General features: G+C 25.9%; 1 protein-coding gene across 4 annotated transcripts in view; it reads left to right on the plus strand.

Annotated features, from left to right (window-relative positions):
- Positions 1–22936, plus strand: part of LOC122268373 (elongator complex protein 1) — a 45337-nt gene that overhangs the window by 5769 nt on the left and 16632 nt on the right. For all 4 annotated transcript variants that reach the window (XM_087161512.1, XM_087161515.1, XM_087161514.1 and 1 more), the window contains exons 5-21: positions 2236–2316; positions 3098–3183; positions 4643–4742; positions 6485–6575; positions 6652–6775; positions 7515–7599; positions 8131–8364; positions 9568–9729; positions 11512–11635; positions 14243–14422; positions 14533–14639; positions 16238–16374; positions 17388–17562; positions 19720–19867; positions 20493–20571; positions 20672–20748; positions 21489–21632. In XM_087161512.1, coding sequence (XP_087017638.1) covers positions 2236–2316; positions 3098–3183; positions 4643–4742; positions 6485–6575; positions 6652–6775; positions 7515–7599; positions 8131–8364; positions 9568–9729; positions 11512–11635; positions 14243–14422; positions 14533–14639; positions 16238–16374; positions 17388–17562; positions 19720–19867; positions 20493–20571; positions 20672–20748; positions 21489–21632 — 2134 coding nt within the window. The remainder of the gene's footprint in view (positions 1–2235; positions 2317–3097; positions 3184–4642; positions 4743–6484; positions 6576–6651; positions 6776–7514; positions 7600–8130; positions 8365–9567; positions 9730–11511; positions 11636–14242; positions 14423–14532; positions 14640–16237; positions 16375–17387; positions 17563–19719; positions 19868–20492; positions 20572–20671; positions 20749–21488; positions 21633–22936) is intronic.

Genomic DNA, 22936 nt, shown 5'->3' on the forward strand with positions numbered 1-22936 from the left:
TTTTGAAATTTCTAGATTTTTTTCTTTATTAATTTTTAAGTTGAGGATCTCATAAATAAAATAAAAAAAAATAATGAAATAAAAAAAGTGGAGCAAACAATATTCAAGTTCAATAACTTTTTTTTTTTTATACTTTCTTCATTTTTAATCTTTATCATATATTCTATTTATCTCCTGAATGTCTGAATAATTCTGCTTACTTTCTTTTCCTTCCTTTTCTCCTTTTTTTCTTGTTAAAATAGATCTGGCATTCAACTGCAGGGATCAGAAGGAAAGAAATTTAATATTGAGATTCAAGAAATCATCCTAACTCTGTAACTCTTTTATTAAAAAGAAGTAGAAAACTTGTGAGTTTGGTGATAAATCTCATAATGTTTTGACCTTAAATGCAGGCATTTTTAGAAATAATGTTTCATTTAGTTTGTCCTCGCAATAAGCAATCTTAAATTTTTATTAAAATTTTTTTTTTTAATCTCATTGAGCTTAATTGTACTTTTATATCCCACATCTGCTATCTATTGTTCAAAAAATGACAAACAATTCAAGAAAAAATAAATAGTGATAGGTGGAAATGTATGGTTTATTACATTCTGTTTAGCTTTTATTGTGTTCTGCTAATTGGAAAAACAATGTCTGAATGTCATATCACTCCAACTAAAATGCTTGCACCAGCACTCTGTTAATTCTAATCCTTAAACTGTTAGATGCCATTGTTGATTATTTTTGTGGTTGCAGTAGAACCTCGATTAACTGACGTCCTTGGAACCAGGGGAATGTCGGAAAATTGAAAAGTCAATTTCTTAGTGTATTAAAATTAAATTATGAGTAAAATTACTCAAAATAATATAACCAAATATGAACAAAAATGTTTTTTTTTTAAATTTTTTTTTAATAATAAATAATGATATAATGTAGTGAAAAAAAGTCATTGATCATCAATGCATTTTTATTTTCTACTTAATTGTAATTAATTAACAGCAAAATTTCAAATTCATTATACGTGTTGGAAGGAATCATCAGATAATTGAAGTCTCGGATGATCAATCTTCTACTTTATTTTGAAAGCATTCTTCAGAGTGCGTAGCGTTTTTAAAAATTGCTTGAAGGTGCTTATTTTCTTTTTTTTAAAAGCCCTTAAAGGTGCTTTTTTCATTTGGTGTTTTTAAAAAGTGCTTAATTTTTCCTTTTTCAAAATGAGATTTTTTCTATACCGTGTTGATTTTTGCTACAAATTATGCAAAATGACGCAGTTCACATTGTTTTATTCAACGTTTTCTCAATTAATTCAACCCCAATCTATTTCGGCGTATTGTTATTTCGTAGCGTATGAAAACGCCATTAGTTTTATATGGTTCAAAATTTCATGATTTTTGACAATTGTCAAAAACAACGTCATAAGTTTTTTTTTTACTTTTGACGTGACGGTTAAAACAGGATAAAGCCGTCAATTGTCAGAAACTTTCAAACCCTGCCTAATTATGATTTTTTTTTTTAATGTGCTTACGAAATATATTTTGAGTGCTTGAAAAGTGTTTAAAAGGTGCTTATTTTTTGTTGAATAATTTGGCTATACACCCTGTTCTTATATTGCTTTTTTTTAAATTATTAATGCCATTTACTGATGAACTTCATAACTAATTTTAAAATTTTGTGAGAATGAATCCTAACTTCTTATCAGAACACAGGAAACCTTAACCTTTCTATGTCCCTCCTTAGTTTATTTTTTAAATTGTAAGGCATTTTTAGGACACCAAATTTAAAAAGCTTATGAACGTTGTTTTAAAGTTGTGGAGTACTTTTGATCCGCAGGACAAAAAATTAGTGGTTGGCCGATTTAAATGAATAGTTTTGAAAATAAAGTTGCAGTGTCTTCCTTGTTTCATTCCGTCTATTCTATTGTTTTTCAGTTTCATTGTTTAAATTCATAAAATTCTAGAGCTGAACAGTGAACTGTTAAAAAGTTTTGATGCTAATAAATTAATGCATCATAGTTTTATCAGCACCAAATTTATTTAAACGGATTAATTAATTTCATTTTTGATTCGCTTTTGTGATTGGTGTTTATTTTTTAAAAATATTAGGTTTTTAGAGCAAAATAATAGATAAAAAGTATACAGTCTAAAATTTATCTGATGTACACAAATGTATTAGTGAATTGTAAATGCCTCTGTTTGAATGTTTGGAATTTTTTCAAATAAGTAAAACCCATTTGTTTAATTTTTAATTACTTTATAGGACAAAGGACATTTGTTCTCATGACAAAGGAATTTGACCCAATCACTGAAAAAGAACTCTCTCCTGAAGAATTTGGACAAAGTAAGATTAAATCGGTTTTTATTAATGACGATTTTAAGGTTCTCTATTGAATAAAATTTATATTGACTCTTTCTTTTTTTCTATTTAAATGTTGGAAACTCTCATTAAACTGTATGTATGTATTTCTGTAGTTTATCTTTAATGTTTTATTAATACTAAACAAAGATTTTGTTTGTTTGATTTTTTTAAAAATAATTTGTTGTTTAATGTTTTCATATTAGATTTTCTATCTGTAATAGCCATGATTTATCCCTAGTTCAACAGATGAAATTCTTTATTTTACTATACACAGTGATTCAGAATTTTCATTATTAAAACAGATATGTAATTTTATATTTAATTTATTCCGTATGTATTTCTTTAAAAGTATCTATGAAAAATAATAAATTTTCTTTTAAATTTTATTCTAAAGTGGAAAGATGTATATATTTTTTTAAAAAATATGTTAATGTATTAAAAATAAATTATTTTTTATATTTAATATTTCATTTTCCGTTCTTCGATAATTTCATTTCTCTTTATGTGAGAATTTATGTTATATTCTGCTTTAATTAGTATTTTTTTTTAATTATTTTTTATTTCTATTAGGTAAACCAATAAATGTTGGCTGGGGTTCTAATATATGGGGTTCTAAATATGTTAATGTATTAAAAATAAATTATTTTTTATATTTAATATTTCATTTTCCGTTCTTCGATAATTTCATTTCTCTTTATGTGAGAATTTATGTTATATTCTGCTTTAATTAGTATTTTTTTTAATTATTTTTTATTTCTATTAGGTAAACCAATAAATGTTGGCTGGGGTTCTAAAACAACTCAGTTTCATGGTTCTGAAGGAAAGGGAGCTGCTTTAATAAGACAAAAAGTAATAGTTTATACTGTAATATTTATACATATTCAAATTCCAATCAAAGTTTTATATTCAAATAAATTTGGAAAAAGATAATAAAAAAATTTTGTTCATTAAAAATTTAATTTGTTATGAGTATTATTAGCTTTTTTTAATCATCATAAATATTTGTTATAAGCATTTAAATTTTTATTGAGTTTTGATAAATTTATTATGATGAATCAATTTTCAGTTTTATCCTATTTTGGCTCAGAAATTCCACTTACTTTTTTTCCCTGATAGTTTTCTAACTTTTTGCCATTAGCTCTGATCACTTTTTTAAAATAATTTTTGTTATTGAACAAAAGATATTTTTTCTGGGAATTTTACAAATAAATATTTTTTTATTATTATCTACAATTATTTATTCATTTGGAGAAAATAATTGCATCTTGTTAATTATAGTAATTTTTAATATTTCCATTAGTTTTTATCAATAGACAATGAAATTTAACAAAGGCCTTAATTTTTATCTAGCACCCAAAGTTTCAAGTGCTTTTCAATTTTAAATTACATTTTATTTTTTATGTAGATTTCAGCTAACCTTAAATAAGTTAAGCACATTATATAATAGCAGACTTTTGAAAAGAAAATTTCTGTTCAAATTTTCTTTTTGTTTTGACTTTTTCAAAAATTTATTCACAGTACATATTTGTATAAGTAATATCTTCATAAAATATATATTTAAAAAAAACTTTACTCCTTATAAAGTTATGTCAAGTTACAGTTTGGATCAAATTTTATCATTACTGTTTATATATGCATAAGGAATTTCCATTAGACACTATTACTGACACAGAGATCCAATCAAAGTATAAAAATTGTATTAAACAAAATTTAATTTAAAAAGAAGTCAAAATGGAACTGCATTAAAAAGTAGTTAAAACCAAAATTGTCTTAAATAAACAATATAAATAAAAATGTGAGAATTTAAATACGGGCAAAACAAAATTTAAAGGTATGCATGTTATTAAAAACAGCACTTCATCAATTGACACACTGCTTTGCCAACATGCTGAAACCTTTCTGTTGTCAGTGGTAAAACCAAAAACCGACAGTGCCCCTAGGCCCCATAATGGAAAATAAAATGAGTCAATAGTTTAAAGAAAATAAAATGAGATAATAGGAAAATGAAACAATGCAGTACCTCAAAGAATAAAAGGAAAAGGAAAATCTAGTAAAACAGAATAACACTAGTCGAAATTACACTGAGAAAAAACACGAACTACATATGAGAAATACAAAGTGAAAGTTACAGTTAGAAAAACCGAAATTATACAAATTGTCAGATTTTCATATTTTTATTTATATTGTTTAATGACACAAAGAGTCATTTTTACTTACAGCTTAAAGTGGATTTCACTAATTTAATTGAAATATTGTTCATAGCAGTTACAAATGAACATTAAAATATTTTTATTATATTTCTTTTCAGGAGCCAACTTCAGCTCTTCCATATGATGATAAACTCCCAAGAATAAGTTGGAGGAATGATGGTGAATATTTTGTCATTTCCAGTATTGATGAAGTAAAAGGTTAGTATGAATAAAAAAAGTAACTTTTTTTTAGGTTTTTCATTCTTTTGCATTTTAAATTGCAGATGTTTTTGGCATTTTTATTTTAAAATATTAAAATTGATTAGTAAAGCTAATGTGCATTTATAATTGCTCATATTTGCATTATTTTCTGCATTTTAAATTTTTTCACATACTACTTGTCATATTATATTATTAATGATTGTATTAGGAAAAACTAAAACTTTGAACTGTTAAATACTGATCTAATGAAATTGGGATCTAGCGAACACTCAGTTGTCACGAACTTTTTTTATGTTCTCTTGCGAACTCCTATTTAAATAATTTTATTTTGTAAGCTTATATATAGTTGATAAGTGAAAACTGGTAATTTGCTCTTAGTAGACTCTAATATCATTTTGTCAGTTTTTTTTAAAAATTTTTTTTTTATTTATTTCTCCAAATTTAAATTTGCAGAAGTTGCAATTGGAACAGGCGACTTTTTTTTACAAAGTGTAAATTATTCTTTTGCATGTTTTTAAATTAGGGCAAACAAGTTGTTTAACGTCACATTCCTCTAATTCCTTAACCACCTCCTTCCAATGTTGAAGACAAGCAAGAAATTTAGGTAATTTATCTCAGAAGTAAAATCGGTATTGAATTTTTTTTCCCCTGCAGATCCTATAATGAGGCATAGAAAATACTGCATTCTTTACTAATTGTTGAGCCAAAATTTGAACAGTGATTTCTCCTTAAAATTGTAGTCTGTCAAAAAATCTCTAAATTTTTCAACAGAATGAAAGAATTAGTTCATTCTTTTTCTTTTTTATTTATTATCAGTTTATAATTCATAAAAAAAATTTATGTTCTATCACAATCATTATTTCCAACACTGTTATAATCATATGCTAAGAAATAATTTTTAAATAATTTTGGAAATAGTGAGCTACCATTTATAGTGATTTTATTGCTGGGTCTACAAGCAGTTTACTGGAATGAGGTTTGACTGTATTATCATTCATTTATACTAAGCAAAAAATAGTTATTATTGCAATAAACATAAAATTAATTAATTTTATGATCATTGTAACATTTTATCTTTGTTCACTTTAAGGCTACACACTTTTTAAGTGGATCAGCTGTTTACTGATGATAAATTGGTAGTGAAATATCTGGTTGAGTGTGGCCTGTTTTGTTAAGAATTATCATTGATAGAAATATAACGCAGCAAAAAACTGAAGATATATTGAATTATTAAAAGTTCACCTAACTAAAGTTTATTGTAACGAATATCATTTTTATTAGAATGAATACATGTAAAATCTTGTTCAAAGCTATAGACTAGAAATGTTTTAATTAAAGCGAGTCTTATTTTTGAATGTTTCTTTTAATTTCCTTACAATTCTCTTGCAACAAAAAAAAAAGTAGCATATGAAATCTTTCTAAACATGCATGCAACTTTTTTTTATGTCACTTTTAATCTTTTGTCTTTAAAATTTCTACAGCTATTTTAGAAAAGATGAAAAATAAATCTGAGGAATTACTTTGTAAATAAGTTTTTTTTATATACAAATGCAAAATTATCCTAAATAAATACTTAACTAACTATTCTGTAACTCCTTAAATTATAACTTAGGTCAACCTAACAAAATGAATCTAAATAAATGTTTAAAGTACATAAAATTACTTAAACAACCTAACAATATAAGGGAAATATATAGATATAGATTATGTGATGAATGAAATAAAATTTAAACTTTCAGGTTATAGATTGCTGCGAATTTGGAGTAAAGATACAATCTTACAATTTACAAGTGAAGTTTTAGAAGGTATTGAAGAACCACTATCTTGGAGGTAAGTTTAATTGTTCCTTAATTTTGTTTACTCATTACAAAACATTTTTTGCAATTTTCCAAATTTTTATTTTTAGACCATCTGGTGATTTCATAGTTTGCAGCCAGCAGACTCCTAATAAGCATAAGATTATTTTTGTTGAAAAGAATGGCTTGAAACATTTAGAATTTACACTTCCTTTTAAACCTAACACATTTAAGGTAAGTAAAAAATATTTTACCTAAAATAATTTTTTTTCCCAAAATACTTAATTAATAATTATCAAAATAGTACTTTGTATTAAAATATTCAAAAAAGAAAAAAAAATGAGGTATGTATTTTTAATAATATCTTCTAGTAAGCTAAGCATATTTTACTGTAAGTGAATCAAGTAATGGTATTTTGAAACTTAATAATGTGAAAAAAAGTCATCAAAGTTTAATCAAATTCTCTCTCTCTCTTTATATATATATATATAGCACAATAAAGGCAAAAAAAAAGCAAGGAAAATTAATAAGTGTTACCTACTGCACATAATCTGAAGTTTATAAAAGTAATAAAATAAGTTAAAAATATGGGAGAAACATGGAAAATAATGAAGATTGATAAAAAAAGATGAAGAAAAATAAAATATTTTTAAGAAATATATATTTTTTAAATTATTTAAAATGAAAAAAGCGGGAAATCAAAATAATGAAAAAATATAATCCCTTCATCAACTCACAGATTATATCTGCAAAAAAAATATTTTATTTTTCTTCATCTCTGTTCATTTACTATTTTCCATGTTTTCTCGATATTTTTAATATTATATGTATATATATAATGACTTTTTAATGACGTAAATTTGTATGCAATTATATTGTTTTTAAATATGTGAATTAAGTTTAGAATTCTCTCTAATGTATTATTATGTTAACTGTTTCTATTTATCACACTTGTTGTTTCTTTTTATACCAGGTTTCACAGTTATCGTGGAGTAATGATTCTAGTGTCCTAGCTATTGTTGCCACGGAATTATCTGACAATTTTTCTGACTGCCAAGGTAATTGCATTCAAATATAAAATAGCATTAGTTAATTCTTAAATATTAGTAATTTAAAAGATTTAAAGCACATTAGTTACATTTTTCTAAAACTATTGTGTGAATATTATTAATTTTTTTTTTCAATTATTTGTGAAATCTCATTTTTTAAATTGTTTTATCCAAATAACATTATTGAATTATTAATAAAAATTAAGGTAATTTTTTTAATTAATTAGGTTATGGGGAAAAGTATATTATTTTTAGACATTTGATAATCATTATATTTATTACAAATAATATAAATTATCTATAAGACATTTATTAATTAATAGTTACATTGATTTATTAAATTAAACGTATACAAAATCTTGTTATTGACTGAAGATTTTTAACATTTAACAAAAAATATGGCTTTAACCAGGGATTTCGCAACTGTGTTCTAAACCTTACCAACCTTTTTTTTTTTAAATATGCAATATTTTTTTATTGAAAGTTTAAAATTTGCATTTTTAATAATGTTAACCGTTCATGTAAATTTTCTCTTCACAGTGATGTTATGGACTACAGGGAATTACCATTGGTATATGAAACAAAGACTTTATTTTCAGAGAACTGCTTTGCAGAAAAGTGTAATGGTAAAATGGAGTTTAAATGATCTCTTAGAACTGAATTGTTATGACCAAGCTGTGGGTCATTTTTACAATTTTAAATGGATTCAGTCTATATTTCATAGCCCAGCACAATATGAATGTGAGGATTCATTAGTCGCATCAATAGATAATGGTACGTATGTTAGATACTATGTATGGCTCTTTTTTATGTTTATAGACTTTTATTTAGTTAAGTAATTCAAGTTATTATTTCTTTTTTACCTTTGCTTGCATTTGTTTACCTGACTTTGTACATTCTCTTTATATGTTTAGTTATGTATTTAAAATTAGAACTGTTGCTTTTAGTATTACAACATTAAGTGTATAGATAGCCACTCAAAGTTTTACTGAAATAAATTGTTCTGAAAATTATCTTGTAGTACTTAAAACTGCATACTTATTATTATGCTTCCAAAGAAAGCATTGTTTTAATTTTAAATATATATTTTATTGTATTAATGTATCAAAATAAATTAAATATATTTTTCCAAAACCTGTTCTGACATATTTTTGTTTGACTAATTATCTGAATATTTTATTTATTTATTTATTTTTGATAAATTCAACAAACCTTTTATGTTTCTCGCGTTACTTACTCGAATTATTTTAATAAATAAAAAAGAATTTTAATGTGTTTAACCCATACTACATTATTGCTATCGTCTGTGAAAGTTTCTTGTATGGAAATTAAACCTTCTGATGCACAAACTCTTAACAAGATCTCGAACTACCACTGGCATATATTTGGATCAGGGCATGAAAGAAAGATTTAAGTAACCACATTTTTTATTCTGGTTATTAATAAAATTCAAGGAAAATATTGCATTTCAGTGCTTTTTGTCTATTCAATTGAGTATAGATTAACAAGAACCACAAAGAAAGAAAATTCTTAAATATAGAGGATTTAACATTGGTCTTATATAATATATTTTTGGTTCCACTAAATTTCATTGCTATAAGTTGAAAATTTGCTTTTCTGATGTGCAATCAAGTAAGAGTGATAATGTGTTATTTAAAATTGAACTGAGCTCTTAAGTTCCTCAAGTTAAGATTTTTAGAAAAGCTACATTTCTGAATGTTTTAATTAAAGGCTTTTAAAATTTACTGACATTTTATGCATATAAAATTTTGTTCTATTTCAGTTAAAAACAATTTTGTTATGATTATAAATTCTAATAATTTTTATAATTTTGCCCGTAATGAGCTTAAAACTTCTCTTTTTGTAAAATTAAAATTTTTTTTTCTGCTGTTTGTCATTTTTTAAATGAATTTACTTATGTTATATTACTATTCTATTTATTTTTCTTATGAAATTAAATATTTTGTATTATAACAGAAAGTATTTTGATTTCTCCATTTGGGAAGCTTGTTGTCCCTCCCCCCATGTGTGGTTACAAGTTCAATTTAAACTCTTCTGTGCAATCTGTTTTCTTTGCACCTGATACGCCTTCATTTGGAGCTTATTTAGGCAACTATAAACTGGCCATTTTCTCTAAAGGTAAGCAATATTTTCTAACTATTTTTGCTCTTTAAAATTAATTTTAATTATTTCAATGAGATAGCAAGCTTACTTTCATTTAAAATAAAATTTAAAGTTTTTATTTTAAATTCTTACTACTTCTCTTTAATTTTTCATTATTTAAATTTTATAGAAAATAATTGTATAATTCAAGGTGTATAATAGTACTTTGCATTATTTTGGAGGTTTTTTGATCTATCTATGTCTTTTAGGTGTTCTAAGTAAAGTGTTCTGTTGTGTATTTTTTATTTTACTTATTAAAGTTAAAATATTAATTTATTTTTAACATATTGACTCTGTGTCAAATTTAACAAAAGATTCACTGCTACACATTTCTTTCTTATTGGATAACTGGTATAAAAACTGATCATCAGGATTAAAACTGCATAGCAATCCATCCCCAGGAATATCTTTATACGCCCATTGTGAACTATCTCTTGGTGTGCGACGATATTTCCAGGCATGGGTTCCTATGCAATTTTAATCCTGATAATGTGCCCTAACTGTTTGTAGCAACATTATTTTTGCAACCCCCTATTATATTTACCTTTTCTTAAAATTGTACATTTCAAAATCCAAATTTAACAAACAAAATGGAATATTTTGCTTAATACAAGGTTATAAATGTATTAGCTATAATGTAATAAGTAATGTTTTCTCTTATTCTGAGATTTAACAAGGTAAATAATTTTTGCAGCATGGAATATTATCAGACATAATGAAAACCTATTTATATTTATGATTGAAGAAAAATACATTGTACGCTATCAATCATTTAAAATTATCGAGGTATTTTGATTCATAATTTGTAAAATATGCTTTGGTGTTATTTGAATAATAGTTGAACGGTGTTTTGTTATTGATGACAGGTGCGATCCCCAGAAATAGGGAGAATGTTAGTTACACAACACACTGGATCAGCTCATTTTCTGAAGATGAAATTTGTCTAATTTCCAAAATATCGGTGCATATCTGGTTTAAAAGTCATGTAAAAAAAAGTTCATCCGCGGTGCTTATTCTTTCTAGAAAACCGTCGTTTTATTCAGCTGTTTAAAATGTTGAACAGAACATTTTTATCAGTAACAACTGAATCATAATTGTGTTAAGTTAAACAATCATTGTTACATGAATATTTTTTCACTTCTCATAAGGATCTGGCAGAAATTCATGCCATATTTTTTCAGATTTAATTTTTTTGTATTTACCTAGATTTCAGATTTAACCGGTCAAAAGACCAGTTTAAACGAGTTTTGTGAAAAAAGTTCTGTTTCTTGAGTTTCTTGTTATATGCAGGTTTTACTGATGTATTTGTAATATCTTGAATGTAGTATAAAGTAAAATATATAAACAATTTCCAATCTAGAAATTTGATTATTGTTATCTCTTTTATGATATTCTATTTCTCTAAGTTTTCAATGGCTTAAAATTGAATTGGATATTAAATGCTTAAAATAAGTTGTGTAAGATATTTTAAAATTAAGTAGGGCTGCTCTTCATTCTCTTTATTTTTGCACCAGACATAGTCTATAACATCATTTGATTTTGTTCATATTATTGGTCAAGCGGATGCAGTAAGATTTTTTTTATCTTTAGTTTGGCACAGCATAGCCTCATCTGATATTTGTTCCATTAAACTGTATATTTAACCCAATTTGTACCTTTAAAGTTCATTGTGACATTATTAATATCAGATATTTGCTTCATTAAAATGACTTTTTTCAATTTTTGATAGAAAATATAGTATCTTATATTAATTTTTAGGGAGCTTCGAGTTTTTAACTGATGCAACAACAGAAAAAAATGAATGTACATTTCAGTTGCAAGCTGCTGGAGGAAATGGTTTCAAATCTCAAGTGTTGCCATACTCTTTCCAAACTTTATTGTGGTGTGTAACATCTAATGTACTTTGGTGTTCAAATCTGTTAAAACTTTGTGTGTTTAAAAAAATGTATTTAAAAAAAATTTTTTTTTTAGATATTTCTTGCAAATAATTAATTTAAATAATTAAATTATCTCTTTTAAATAATCGATCTCTGGTCTAGAGTTTAAATAGGACTCTTGAATTTTTAATATTCAGCCTCTTCTTTTCAACCAACAATGACACTGTTTATGAAACTAATATATCAATTATCCCAAAAAGGGAAGAAAAAAAGCATCAATATCGTAGTTCAAAAACAGCAAAAAGTAGTTGCAGTTTAATGTGACAAAAAATGTAAACATTTCATAATTTTAATATTTTAGGAAAACTTTCTGTAACCAAAATATGTTCAAAATAAATATAGTGCAAATACTTATTTTAAATAAAAAATGTAAGTAACTTTTATACAATAAAAGTTATTTACATTTTTTATTTATGTAAATGTAAGTACATAAGTACTTACATTTACATAAATAAATGTAAGTATTATTGTAAAAAATTATGAACCTCCTTTATTAAAGGATGTTGAGTAAAATCAAACTTTCTTTTTAAAAAAATTGGAAATATATTTTTTTAAAAAGGAGGTTTGAAACTCGCCATTGCTTAATTTTGTAAAAAAAGGCAGGATATGTAAAGTTCACATGTTTTTTTTATTTCGTAAATGTTACATGTTTTCCCTGCCTTTTTGTTTTTAAGACAAATTGTTGTTGATGTACTTTTTACATATAATATCTAAATTATTTTCGATTTCTGCAGGAGCTAAATTTTTTCTTTTTTTTAATGTGAGTAAATTCAGAAAAAGTTTATTCTCCTAAGTTTACAATGCCTTTTTTCCCTTTCTTGTCTTCGCTATATCAGACAGTAAAATCTATTTGCCTACACTTTTCTTTAAATTATTTAGTACTAGCCGCCCATGGCAGCCAGGTAGTAAGCATGAACATACTCACCCCATTTTGTCTATTTTGGTAAAAAAGTGTTAGTTAGCCTTACTGTGTTTAAGGCTAATCTCACCGTTAGTTACAAAATTTTTATCTCTTTTCTTTTAATTCTTATCTTATTAAGAACACACGTGCATTAAATTTGAGGCTTTTGTCTTGGTAAAAAGCATTGTTAAAGCATTGCTGTCCTTTCTTTCTTTCTTTTTTTTTAGTTTTTCTATTAATTTTGTAAAGAACATGATCCAAAATTGAGACTCCAAGGACCTTAATAATGCTTTTAAATTGCGATAACATTAAATTAACATATTCTTTCAGCACCAGATATTCAGGTATAGCGTTATGTGAACACTTTTTTAGAGACTAATTTTTTAAAACATCTGAGATTATATAAACGTACTTAGCAATAAGTTCTGTAGAAAAATAAAAATATACTTACAGCAGGGTGCATAGTGTTTTTAAAAAGTGCTTATTTTAGATTTTCGTTTTTCAAAAGCCCTTAAAGGTGCTTTTTTCATTGGGTGTTTTTAAAAAGTGCTTAATTTTCCCTTTTCCAAATTAAGATTTTTCCTTTATCTTGTTGACTTTCATTACAAATTATGCAGAAAGACACTGTTTACATTGTTCTATTCAACCTTTTCACAATTAATTCAACCCCAATCTATTTCGGTGCATCGTCAGATCGTAACTTATGAAAACGCCATTCGATTTACATGATTCAAAAATTTTGACAATTGTCTAAAACAATGCCAAAGAGTTTTTTTTTTTTTTGACATGAATGTTAAAACCAGATAAAACCGTCCATTGTCAAAAACTTTACAACCCTGCCTAGTTATGATATTCTTTTAAAGTGCTTAAAAGGTGCTTATTTTTTGTTGAATAATTTGTCTATGCACCCTGTACCGGTTTAAAAAAATAAGTTTTACTGCTGGAAGCATTGCACAAATTTTTGTTTATTCACGAAGAAAACTTTGATTTCAAATCACGATAATCAAATCAATTTAATTTATATTACATTTAGTACTGATGATAACAATTGAATAATTGTCAGAAGTAAATTGTCCTTTTAGCATGAGTATTTGAATATGATCTATAAACACAGGGCTTCAGATAACTTTAGAAATAATAATTTGCAATCCTGGTAGTCCTCTGCTACCATGACCATGTTGATCTTTCAAATAATCTTGCATAAAGACTAAAATTATTTAATACAGAATGCATAGTAATTAACTATTTTGATTAGAGCTATAAGTCAATTAATATAAGTCACTTTTTTAATTAGAGCTATAGTCAAACTTCACTGATGTTAAAATATTTGACGAAACTGCATCATCTATTCTATAGTTTAATTTAAAACCATGGTTTCTGCTAAACCAATGAAAAAATTTGCTTTTTTTAAATGTCTCTGAATTAATGAACAAATCAGGCTTCACCATTTGTTTACAATATTACTAATTTTGTTTCATGTTGAACGTCACATTTTTAGTGTACATGGTATACCTACAATCTTGTATGCAGATGCACACATCCAAAAATTCTTTATTTTATTGTGTGTTTAATGTACATAATATTTTTTTATTATTATTATTGTAGTACAAAAATCTAAACCACATTTTTTTTTCTCTCTCTTACCGTACAGTATAATTATGGATCCAGAATTGTCATCTTCTGCGTGGCCACTTTGCTTAAGTCATTGGACATGGGTTAAAAATAACTTAGTTCTCTGCATTTGCCAGCATTCTTATGAGAAAAAAAGTATATATTCCCTTTTATGTGTGGACTTAAATTCACCTTCCGAAACTAAAGGCATTGCTGCAAGGTAATAGTTAGTTTCTATCAATAGCATAAGTATCCCATATTAAAAATTTGACTGTTGCTTTATTTTTTATTTGCAATTTTTATGCTAATCTTGTTATTTTACCTTTGTAGAAAAGTTGCTGACTTAGACAAATCAGTAGTTGCTATGTGTACAAATAGAGATGGATCTGTTGTTGCTATCCAGTATGAAAGTGGAATGGTTAAGCGGCTTGAAATCGGTATTAGTTTTTTGATTAATTTTTATTCTACAACAGTTAAAACTTGCAACAGGAATATCTATTTGGAAATTTTTTGATGGTCTCTCTTCAAATTTTCTATGCATTCAAACTTAAAAACCTAATTTTGCAATTTTTTTATTTATTTTTCTCACGATATTTGAAAAAAAAAATTTTTCATAAATATGACGGAAAAATTTCTTTTAGATAAAAATACAATTCAGAAAATTTTAGAAAATAAAAATATTCTCTACTATTAATGTGAAGAGACAAATTGTCGATAAATCAGTAGAATATTTTTAAACCATTAACTTAATAAGGTATTGTAAAATTAACCTCTCATTCATTCGAGGCTATAAGTAAACAAAGCTGGAGTATTTTAATTAACACAAAATGTAATGACATTTTGAATTTTCCCCTTCGAACAAGGAAAATAACTATTATGATTAAATAATGTTTCAGAAAATAAAAAGCATCATATTTGGACATAAATTAAATCTATGAATTTACTAAGTTGATCTATTAATATCTAAAATGAAAACAAAATGCGTACTGGCATATTTCTCATAAAAAAAATGAAATGAATATTAGTTTGTAATAAAATATTTATTTCTTATCTATGAGTATTTGTAATGAAAGCATAATAAAGCTAAATAACTGTATATTTCTGTACAAAAACTAAAATTATTATTTTTCTTTTCTTGAATGAAGCTTAGAAATGTGATATGCTCAATATATACAATCAAGAATTTGCGTTAAAAAAAAACTAAGCATAATACAATTTTAAGAAAGATTTTCTGCAAACACTTTTCTGATTGTGCAAAAACCATGATTATATGGCGTTCATACTCTAACTTTTTGGGTCACTCTCAGAACTTGAGAGCAGAGGGTTAAATAAATCAAAATTGCAGCTACTAAGATCATGCTGAGAATTTGAAGGCATGAAATTGTCTATCAGTTATCACCTGACAGAACAAAAAATTCAAATATAGTCTGATGAAAAATGCACGGAAAAATTGCCTTTTTGACTTTTAAAATTTTATTTAAAAAAAAAAAAAAAAAAAAAGGCACAGTGGAAAAGCTTTCAGAAAATTTTTAGTAGAAAATTTCCATTTCCAAATTTCCAATTGAAAGTATATTAAATATGTCTGAGGGCACATTTAAAGGTGTTGTTTTCGTAGAATATGTATCTTTACCAGATATATCATTCTTTTCTTGAGAAAACTATTTTAAAAACTTTTTTAAATAATATTTTTTTGAAAATTGTAAAAAATTTATTACTCTTTAAAAGTGTTTTTAGAAAAACTATTCCCTCTATTTTTACTGTTCATAACATGTAATTTTTGATAACTTGAATTTTCAATTTGAATTTCTCTTCAAGTGTGGTTTTGGCTGTGTTTTACATTGATATATTTAATTATTGCATACTATGTAATATAGTTAAATAGAATTTAAAATTTTAATAAGTAAAAGAATTACGAAATTAAATGTAAATAGGTCATTCAGAATTTTTCTTTTGAGTTTTATAATTTATTTTTGCTTTATTTAATTTATTTTTGCTATTTAGCTTTTATAATTACTATATGAACTTTTTATTTTAGATAAAATAATCAATAGCTCTGAAAATGCAAATAATTCCTTAATACAACATTGGGAAAAATCTTTTGGTGATTGTTTAGTTCTCAATCATCCGAGCCCTGAAATGTGTATTGTTAATAAAGTAGCTGCAAATGATTATGTAAGTTAAATTTAGTTTGTTTTACTATTTTTTTTTAAATTTTAGTTTTAAATGTATTATTTAAAATAAAGTATAATTTTACCACAAACCTAAAGTACCTGTATCTAACATTACAGAATCAAAGAGTTTATTCAGGTAACTATATGTGATATATTAAGGACCAAAATGTACTGAAAAGAAATGAAATAAAAATTAATAGATTTAACATAGATTCATCAACAAGGCATCTTTGATAAAGATGTATAGATACCTGGCAATTACCCAGGAACCGGCTTACCTGACCATATTTTCATAACCTGGTTATTACCTGGTTTCAGCAGAAAAATTTTATTACCTGGTATGCAGACCTGGCAAAATTTTAGAAATTGGTTCGGCTCTAATCCTTTATCTTTTATCAAAAAGTCTGGCATTCTTTTTTCTTGTCTTTCAAATTAATCTTAACGGTTAAAAATATCTTTTATAAGCAAAATAAATATTGAATATTCCTATATTTCGTTAGACAGAAAGTTAAGTTTGAGTAAAACTTCGCCAGGTGTGGAAATTAACTCTTGATATATTTTCTTTTTTTGGGGGGTAATTTTGGAACTACTTGTGGTAACTCTTTATTTAATTTACATTGCGTAAAAACTTTCTTAGATGCTTCATTAATCCAGGTTGATGACAATCTATGCCCAAATGCTTCTTCCCCCTCCCAACCAAAAGAAAATGATAAATTGAGTTGATCATGAAAACTATGAATTTAGAAAAAATATTTCAATATTTGAACTCAATTGTCATGCTTTGCTCTAGTGAGGATGTGTATTTATATCTAATTGTATTAGGTTTTGATCTATTAAATTTTTTTTGTTTTTTTGAAATTTCGATTATTTTCTAAACCTGTACAGACTTGCAGGTATTCACCATATCCAGCAGCTTTGCTGCTCCTTCTAATCTATTAATAAGCATCCATTTCCTTTGTCTGTGTTTAAGTGGATTTAATGTTACACAAAGATTAATTTTGAATTCTGTTCCAGGGATCAATTGCTGCACTTGCCCCTAATGGTGATTTCATATTTCCTGATCTCCCTGCTACACAGTTTGTGACTTCTTATTTTGTGCAAGGGGGCTTTCTTTTTTATACTAATACTAAGCATGTTCTTAATATTCATCAGTATGATGCCACTCAACATAATGGAAAACTTTTCCCCAGTAAGGAATTATATATTTTTTTATTTATTTATCACTTATTCTTTTTTAATATTTTTATGTGAAAAGGGTAGAATATTAACTTGTTTTGTACTTTTATTTTCTTTAATAAAAATGTTTAATATTTATATTTGAAAAAATGACGGCCAGGTGGCTGAGCGGTTAGCGTGTCTGACTTCGAAGTTAATGGCTGTGGCTTCAAATCCTGCTCAGGGCATGAATGTTTCTCTTTATGTGTTGTGTGTTAATGTGGCCCAGGATTTCTGTGGCAGCGTTGCATGGGTAATGTTGCTCTATTACGTCACTTTGGTCACAAGATGCTCACCAGGCAATGCAAAATGAGCAATACTTTGCCACCTTCTATGGCTAAGAACGATAAATTTAATGCCTAACAGTGAATATATAAATATACTTGTTTGTAAAAAACAATGGATTCTATTTATGCTTAAATGAATGAAGAACTACTTCTTATTTGTAGCTACTGATACTTTTGTCTGTTAATATTAAATGATAAAGAAAAATGTTGCTGTAAATGTTTGATTATAATTCTAATGTTCTTGAATGTTGCAACGTTTATTTCCATATTATTTGCATAAGGATAAAGAAGCCAGTTTTCTTAAGTTATTATGTAAGAAAAATAGAGTTTTTCATGGTACTCGTTAAGGTTTAGGAGTTTATTTAACAAGCTTACATAATGTGTGCTTTTTTTTATAAGTTTAATTTTAAACTTACAAAATAATGCTTAAAGAAATTAAATGAATTCATAGTCAGAGTTTTTAAATATCATTTCACTTTCTTCTAAATGTGTAATCTGATTTGAATATCAAACTAGATTGTCTCAGATTCAAATCTAGAAAAGTAAAATTTAGGTTAAAAAAAATTTACATTTTAAAATTTAAGTAAAGAATGTAAATTTTAAAAAAAATAATATTTAAATATTTCATATTTTAAATATGTTTTTGCTTCTTATGAATATATTTTAGTGAATACAATTGTATCAGAGCCCTTAATTAAAAAATTTCCCCAAACTTGAATTTTTGCAACTTTGTTATTGAAGTCCTGCAGGCAGACTGAACATGCCTGGTGAATTGTTTTGGGCGTCTAATTTCAAAAGAGGGAGAGATGCTTCCTTATTGTTCATTAATAAGGACAGAAAAGAAAATTTTTCTCTTTTTATCTCAACTGCTATTTTAATTGACTGTTGCATTTACCTTCAACAAAAAATTTACATTGTCTTCTAGTAGTTAATCATTATTATTTCAAATCTTAAAAAAAAATTAATCTGCAGATGATGATAATCTATAGTACCCATTGCTGTGTTGCCACAGACGACTAAAATGCAACTATTTGCAACTATTTTTAGCATAAGGCAACTATGGCAACTTTTTTTGCCTGAAAAGGCTTAAAAAAGCAACTATTTTCAGGAAAAGGAGACTATTGGGAGACTTTTTTGTACTCCTAACGATGTTTTTTTTCTTTTTTTTTTCTTTTTTTTTTTTCTTTTTTCTTATTTTTCTTTTTAAAAACATAAATTGGGTGGAAAATCTAAACCCAACAAGATAGTTTCTGAATACACTGAACTTTTTTTCTTTTTCTTAAAAAATAAAAAATTTAGCAAATTTGAGTCCTCACTTTTTAAGTCGTTCAATCTGCACAGACTCCATTGTAAGTCTATTTCATTTCTCGATCGCCTTTTTAATGATTATTTCTATGAAATTCCACATGATTTCAAAAAAAAAACATTATACGATATTACGATGTGTGAATTTCAAATCTGAGTAATCACTTTTCATATATATATATATTATATAAACATTTACGTTTATATAAAAATGATTATATTTGCCACTAACTTGACTGAATGGATCATGGTATATGACGATTAAGTCATTAACAAAATTTTTGTCATATTTTTGATGAATTTTTGTTCTTATTTCGGCAACTATTTTCTTAGTTTTTGGCTACTATTTTCATGTTTTAGGCTACTAAAAGCAACTATTTTGTTCATTTTTTTTCTGTGGCAACCCTGTGCTGCAGAGTTTCTGCTATCAGGATACCTGATAATAATAAGTGTAGATTTCCTTGAAAGTAATATCACCCTAATTTCTGATTATAGTGTTGCTTATTCAGTTTATCTTGAACTGTTTCTTTTATTTTTAGAGTTTGAACAAAAGATTGAAAGAAATGCTAAGATAGTATTTGTACCACCCAGGAGTACTAAAGTAATATTGCAAATGCCCAGGGGAAATCTAGAAACTATTCACCCTCGACCACTTGTATTGGTTGCTATATTTGAAGATCTTGATCGGTAGGTTAATTTTCTCAATTTTTTGGGTCTTAATATTATGTTCTTTGTTGCTATTAAAGCTGATAATATTTCTAAATAATTTTTTAATTAACTTTAAATAATCATTGCCTCCAATTGTTGTCTTAAAACATAAATTACTTGTTTTTAATATTAAAAGTGTTTACTTTATTTTAGATTTCAAAAAAAAATTCTCTGAAAAATGATATTTATTGTAAATTGAGTAGAATTTTTTTTAATCATAGTAATTTGATAATAATAATTAGTCCTAGATATTTATTTTGCTGTAAAATATTTAACTATTTTTTTTCTGATATTGAGTTTTATTATATTTATATTTATCATTTTAAAAAAATGTTTACATATGAAATGCTATATTACTGATGAATTTAATGTAACCACATCATAATTTTTAATGAGATCTTGTTTATTTTTTATCATTGGAAAATATTAGTTTAAAAATCGTGATTTCCAAATGATTTGCTTGTAGCAACATTAATACTTAAGGGATAAAATAAATTACGGTTAATTTAATTTTATTTGTTTTGTGTATTGATTATGTGATACCACAAACTACAATCAAACTCTTTCATTTTGTTTATTTTATTTTATGCATTTTTATTTTTAGATTGGAATATAAGAAAGCATTTGAAATAGCTAAGGTTCATCGAATTGACTTAAATGTTCTTTTTGATTACAATCCTAAGGTAAGTTGGTTAGTTTTATCTTTTTTTACTGCATCATTTTAAATATTTTTTATTTAAAAATCATACAATTGTTTATTCTTTATTATTACTTTGTTTTCAGTTATTTGTGGAGAACATCAAGTTATTTACTGAACAAGTGCAATCCAAAGACCTCAATTTATTCTTGGCAAGTTTGAAGTAGGTTTTTCATAATAAAAAATATCTTATTAATTATTATGTTACAAGTTTATCTTCCTTACCATCTCAATTTATTACTTTTATTTAATTTATTTATTTTTTTGCTTCTAAAAATATCTCATGATAGAAAATACAACACGATCGAATTGACAACGCTATACTTTTTTTTAAGGAAAAAAGAATTTAGTTAAATTTTTTAGAACTTTTTTTTAAAGGTTTTTTCTTTTCAAAAAAGTTTTAACTTTTAAAAGCAATAAATTTAAGTGTTTAGAAGTCTCAGACAGTTTATTTATTGTTGCTCAATAACCTGTTTTTAGATAATTTAAAGTTTTATTTTTGTTTAAATTGACAAAAACTAATTTGGAAGATGTTACACAATTCTTTTTAACTAATAAAAGTGTTTTTCTGAAATCTAAAAGCATGAACATATAATACTAAATTACTTTTCTGAAAATACTGCATTGCATGCTATAATTTTCTAAAATATTTATATAAAAAACTTGAAATCTTAGGATAATGTGTATGCCTATCCCATTATGTTTAAGGCAATGCCGTTAAAATATCTATAATTAGTTTATTTTTGAAAGTTAAAGGAAAATAATAGAAAGCACTTTTAACATTTTCTTAATTAATTGACAGTTAAATTCATTTGCAAAAAAAGAGGCTTTTTTTTTAAGGAAAAAATTTCTTCTATTTATCTTAATCATTGCATAAGACTTAAATATTTTTCCATTTTCTAGGATTGGTAATATATTGAAAGAGACATATCATTTGCAGCTAGACTTTTCCGGTCTCAGTAATCTTCAAGAGTTGAACTTCTTTAATAATAAAGTGAACATGCTGTGTGATAAAATTCGTGAAGTCCTTGATCCTGAATTGAAGGAGTAAACTCTTTTTTTTTTTATGTATAATTATTTTTAAATTAAAGAGCCTTATGAAAGAAGGTCAATTTAAGAAAAGCAAGAAACAACAGTAGGCTGTTTCCAAAAGAAAAAAAAAGCATTTTTTTTATCCAAACTGTTTTAAATGATGTCTAATAGAAAAATCTAAGTTCTATACATTTCCCAGATAGCAAAATAAGGTTTATTTTAACTCAGCAAAAACCTTTTCATGTATAACCTAAGAAGGTTTGTTATGCTGTTTGCGTGTAAACCTTCTAACCTTAAAACGAGATCTGTGACAATCTGCTCTCTTCTACCCGCATTACCCTAATCCAAAACCTTGGAAAACAACCTTCTATATAAAAGCCTTAAATCATGGTTGTCTTAGGGTTTTCAAGCATGAAAAAATCTTTTCATAAAGCTAGTCTCAAGGTGAAAATATAGGGTTGGGTTTTTGCCGTCAAAAACTGGTTTTTGAAATGACAGTGGTAAAAACCGTGTTTTTACCGGTAAAAACTGTCAAAAACCTACTGTTTTCTTTCATTTATGGCATATAGCGGATAATATATTATTTTCACATAATTGCCTTTATAAATGAATGTTGTAAATGATTGCTATTGATTTTGCAACTATATACATGCATTCTTATAGAAGGATATGCATTCATACAGAAATATTGTAATATACTTATTGAAAATAGTGATACTTACTTTTATCATAATAACTTGATTCGCAAAGGATTCAAAATTTTGCACTTCTTAATTGTTAGAAATAAACAAACAAACAAAAAAGCTTGGAACTATTAATAAATTCAAGAACTAAAAAGAATTTAAAATTTGGCATTTCTTAAATATTAGAAATAAGCTAAACAAAACTTTCAACACTTGTAACTACTAACAAACTCTAAGTCAAGAATTACTACTATTTTGTCAAGTTAAAAACTTCTATTCAGTTGAAAAAGCACATTAAACAAAGCTTAATTACAAACAAAATTACATGTTCAGTAGTCGGGGTCACTGTGCTGAAGCATACGATAGCAAGTGACTAATTTTGCGCATTTTTCATTGCCCAGTCGATTTCTAAGTTTAGTATGGATGAGTCCAAAATTCGAGAAGATTCAAAATTATTTTACCAAATACTTATAAATTATTTCACCAAATACTCAAAATTATTTTACCAAAATTATGGGTTTTTGACATGACGGTAAAAACCGTCATGTGTCAAAAACTTGCCAACCCTGGGTGAAAATAATCATAAATCTAGGTAATTATAAGGTTTCTTTTCGCAAAATCTTGTATGCTCAGCTA

This window comes from Parasteatoda tepidariorum, chromosome 4, assembly GCF_982258835.1.
Source record: "Parasteatoda tepidariorum strain Cologne lab strain chromosome 4, Ptep-v5.0, whole genome shotgun sequence".
In the NCBI taxonomy this organism is placed as follows: domain Eukaryota; kingdom Metazoa; phylum Arthropoda; class Arachnida; order Araneae; family Theridiidae; genus Parasteatoda; species Parasteatoda tepidariorum.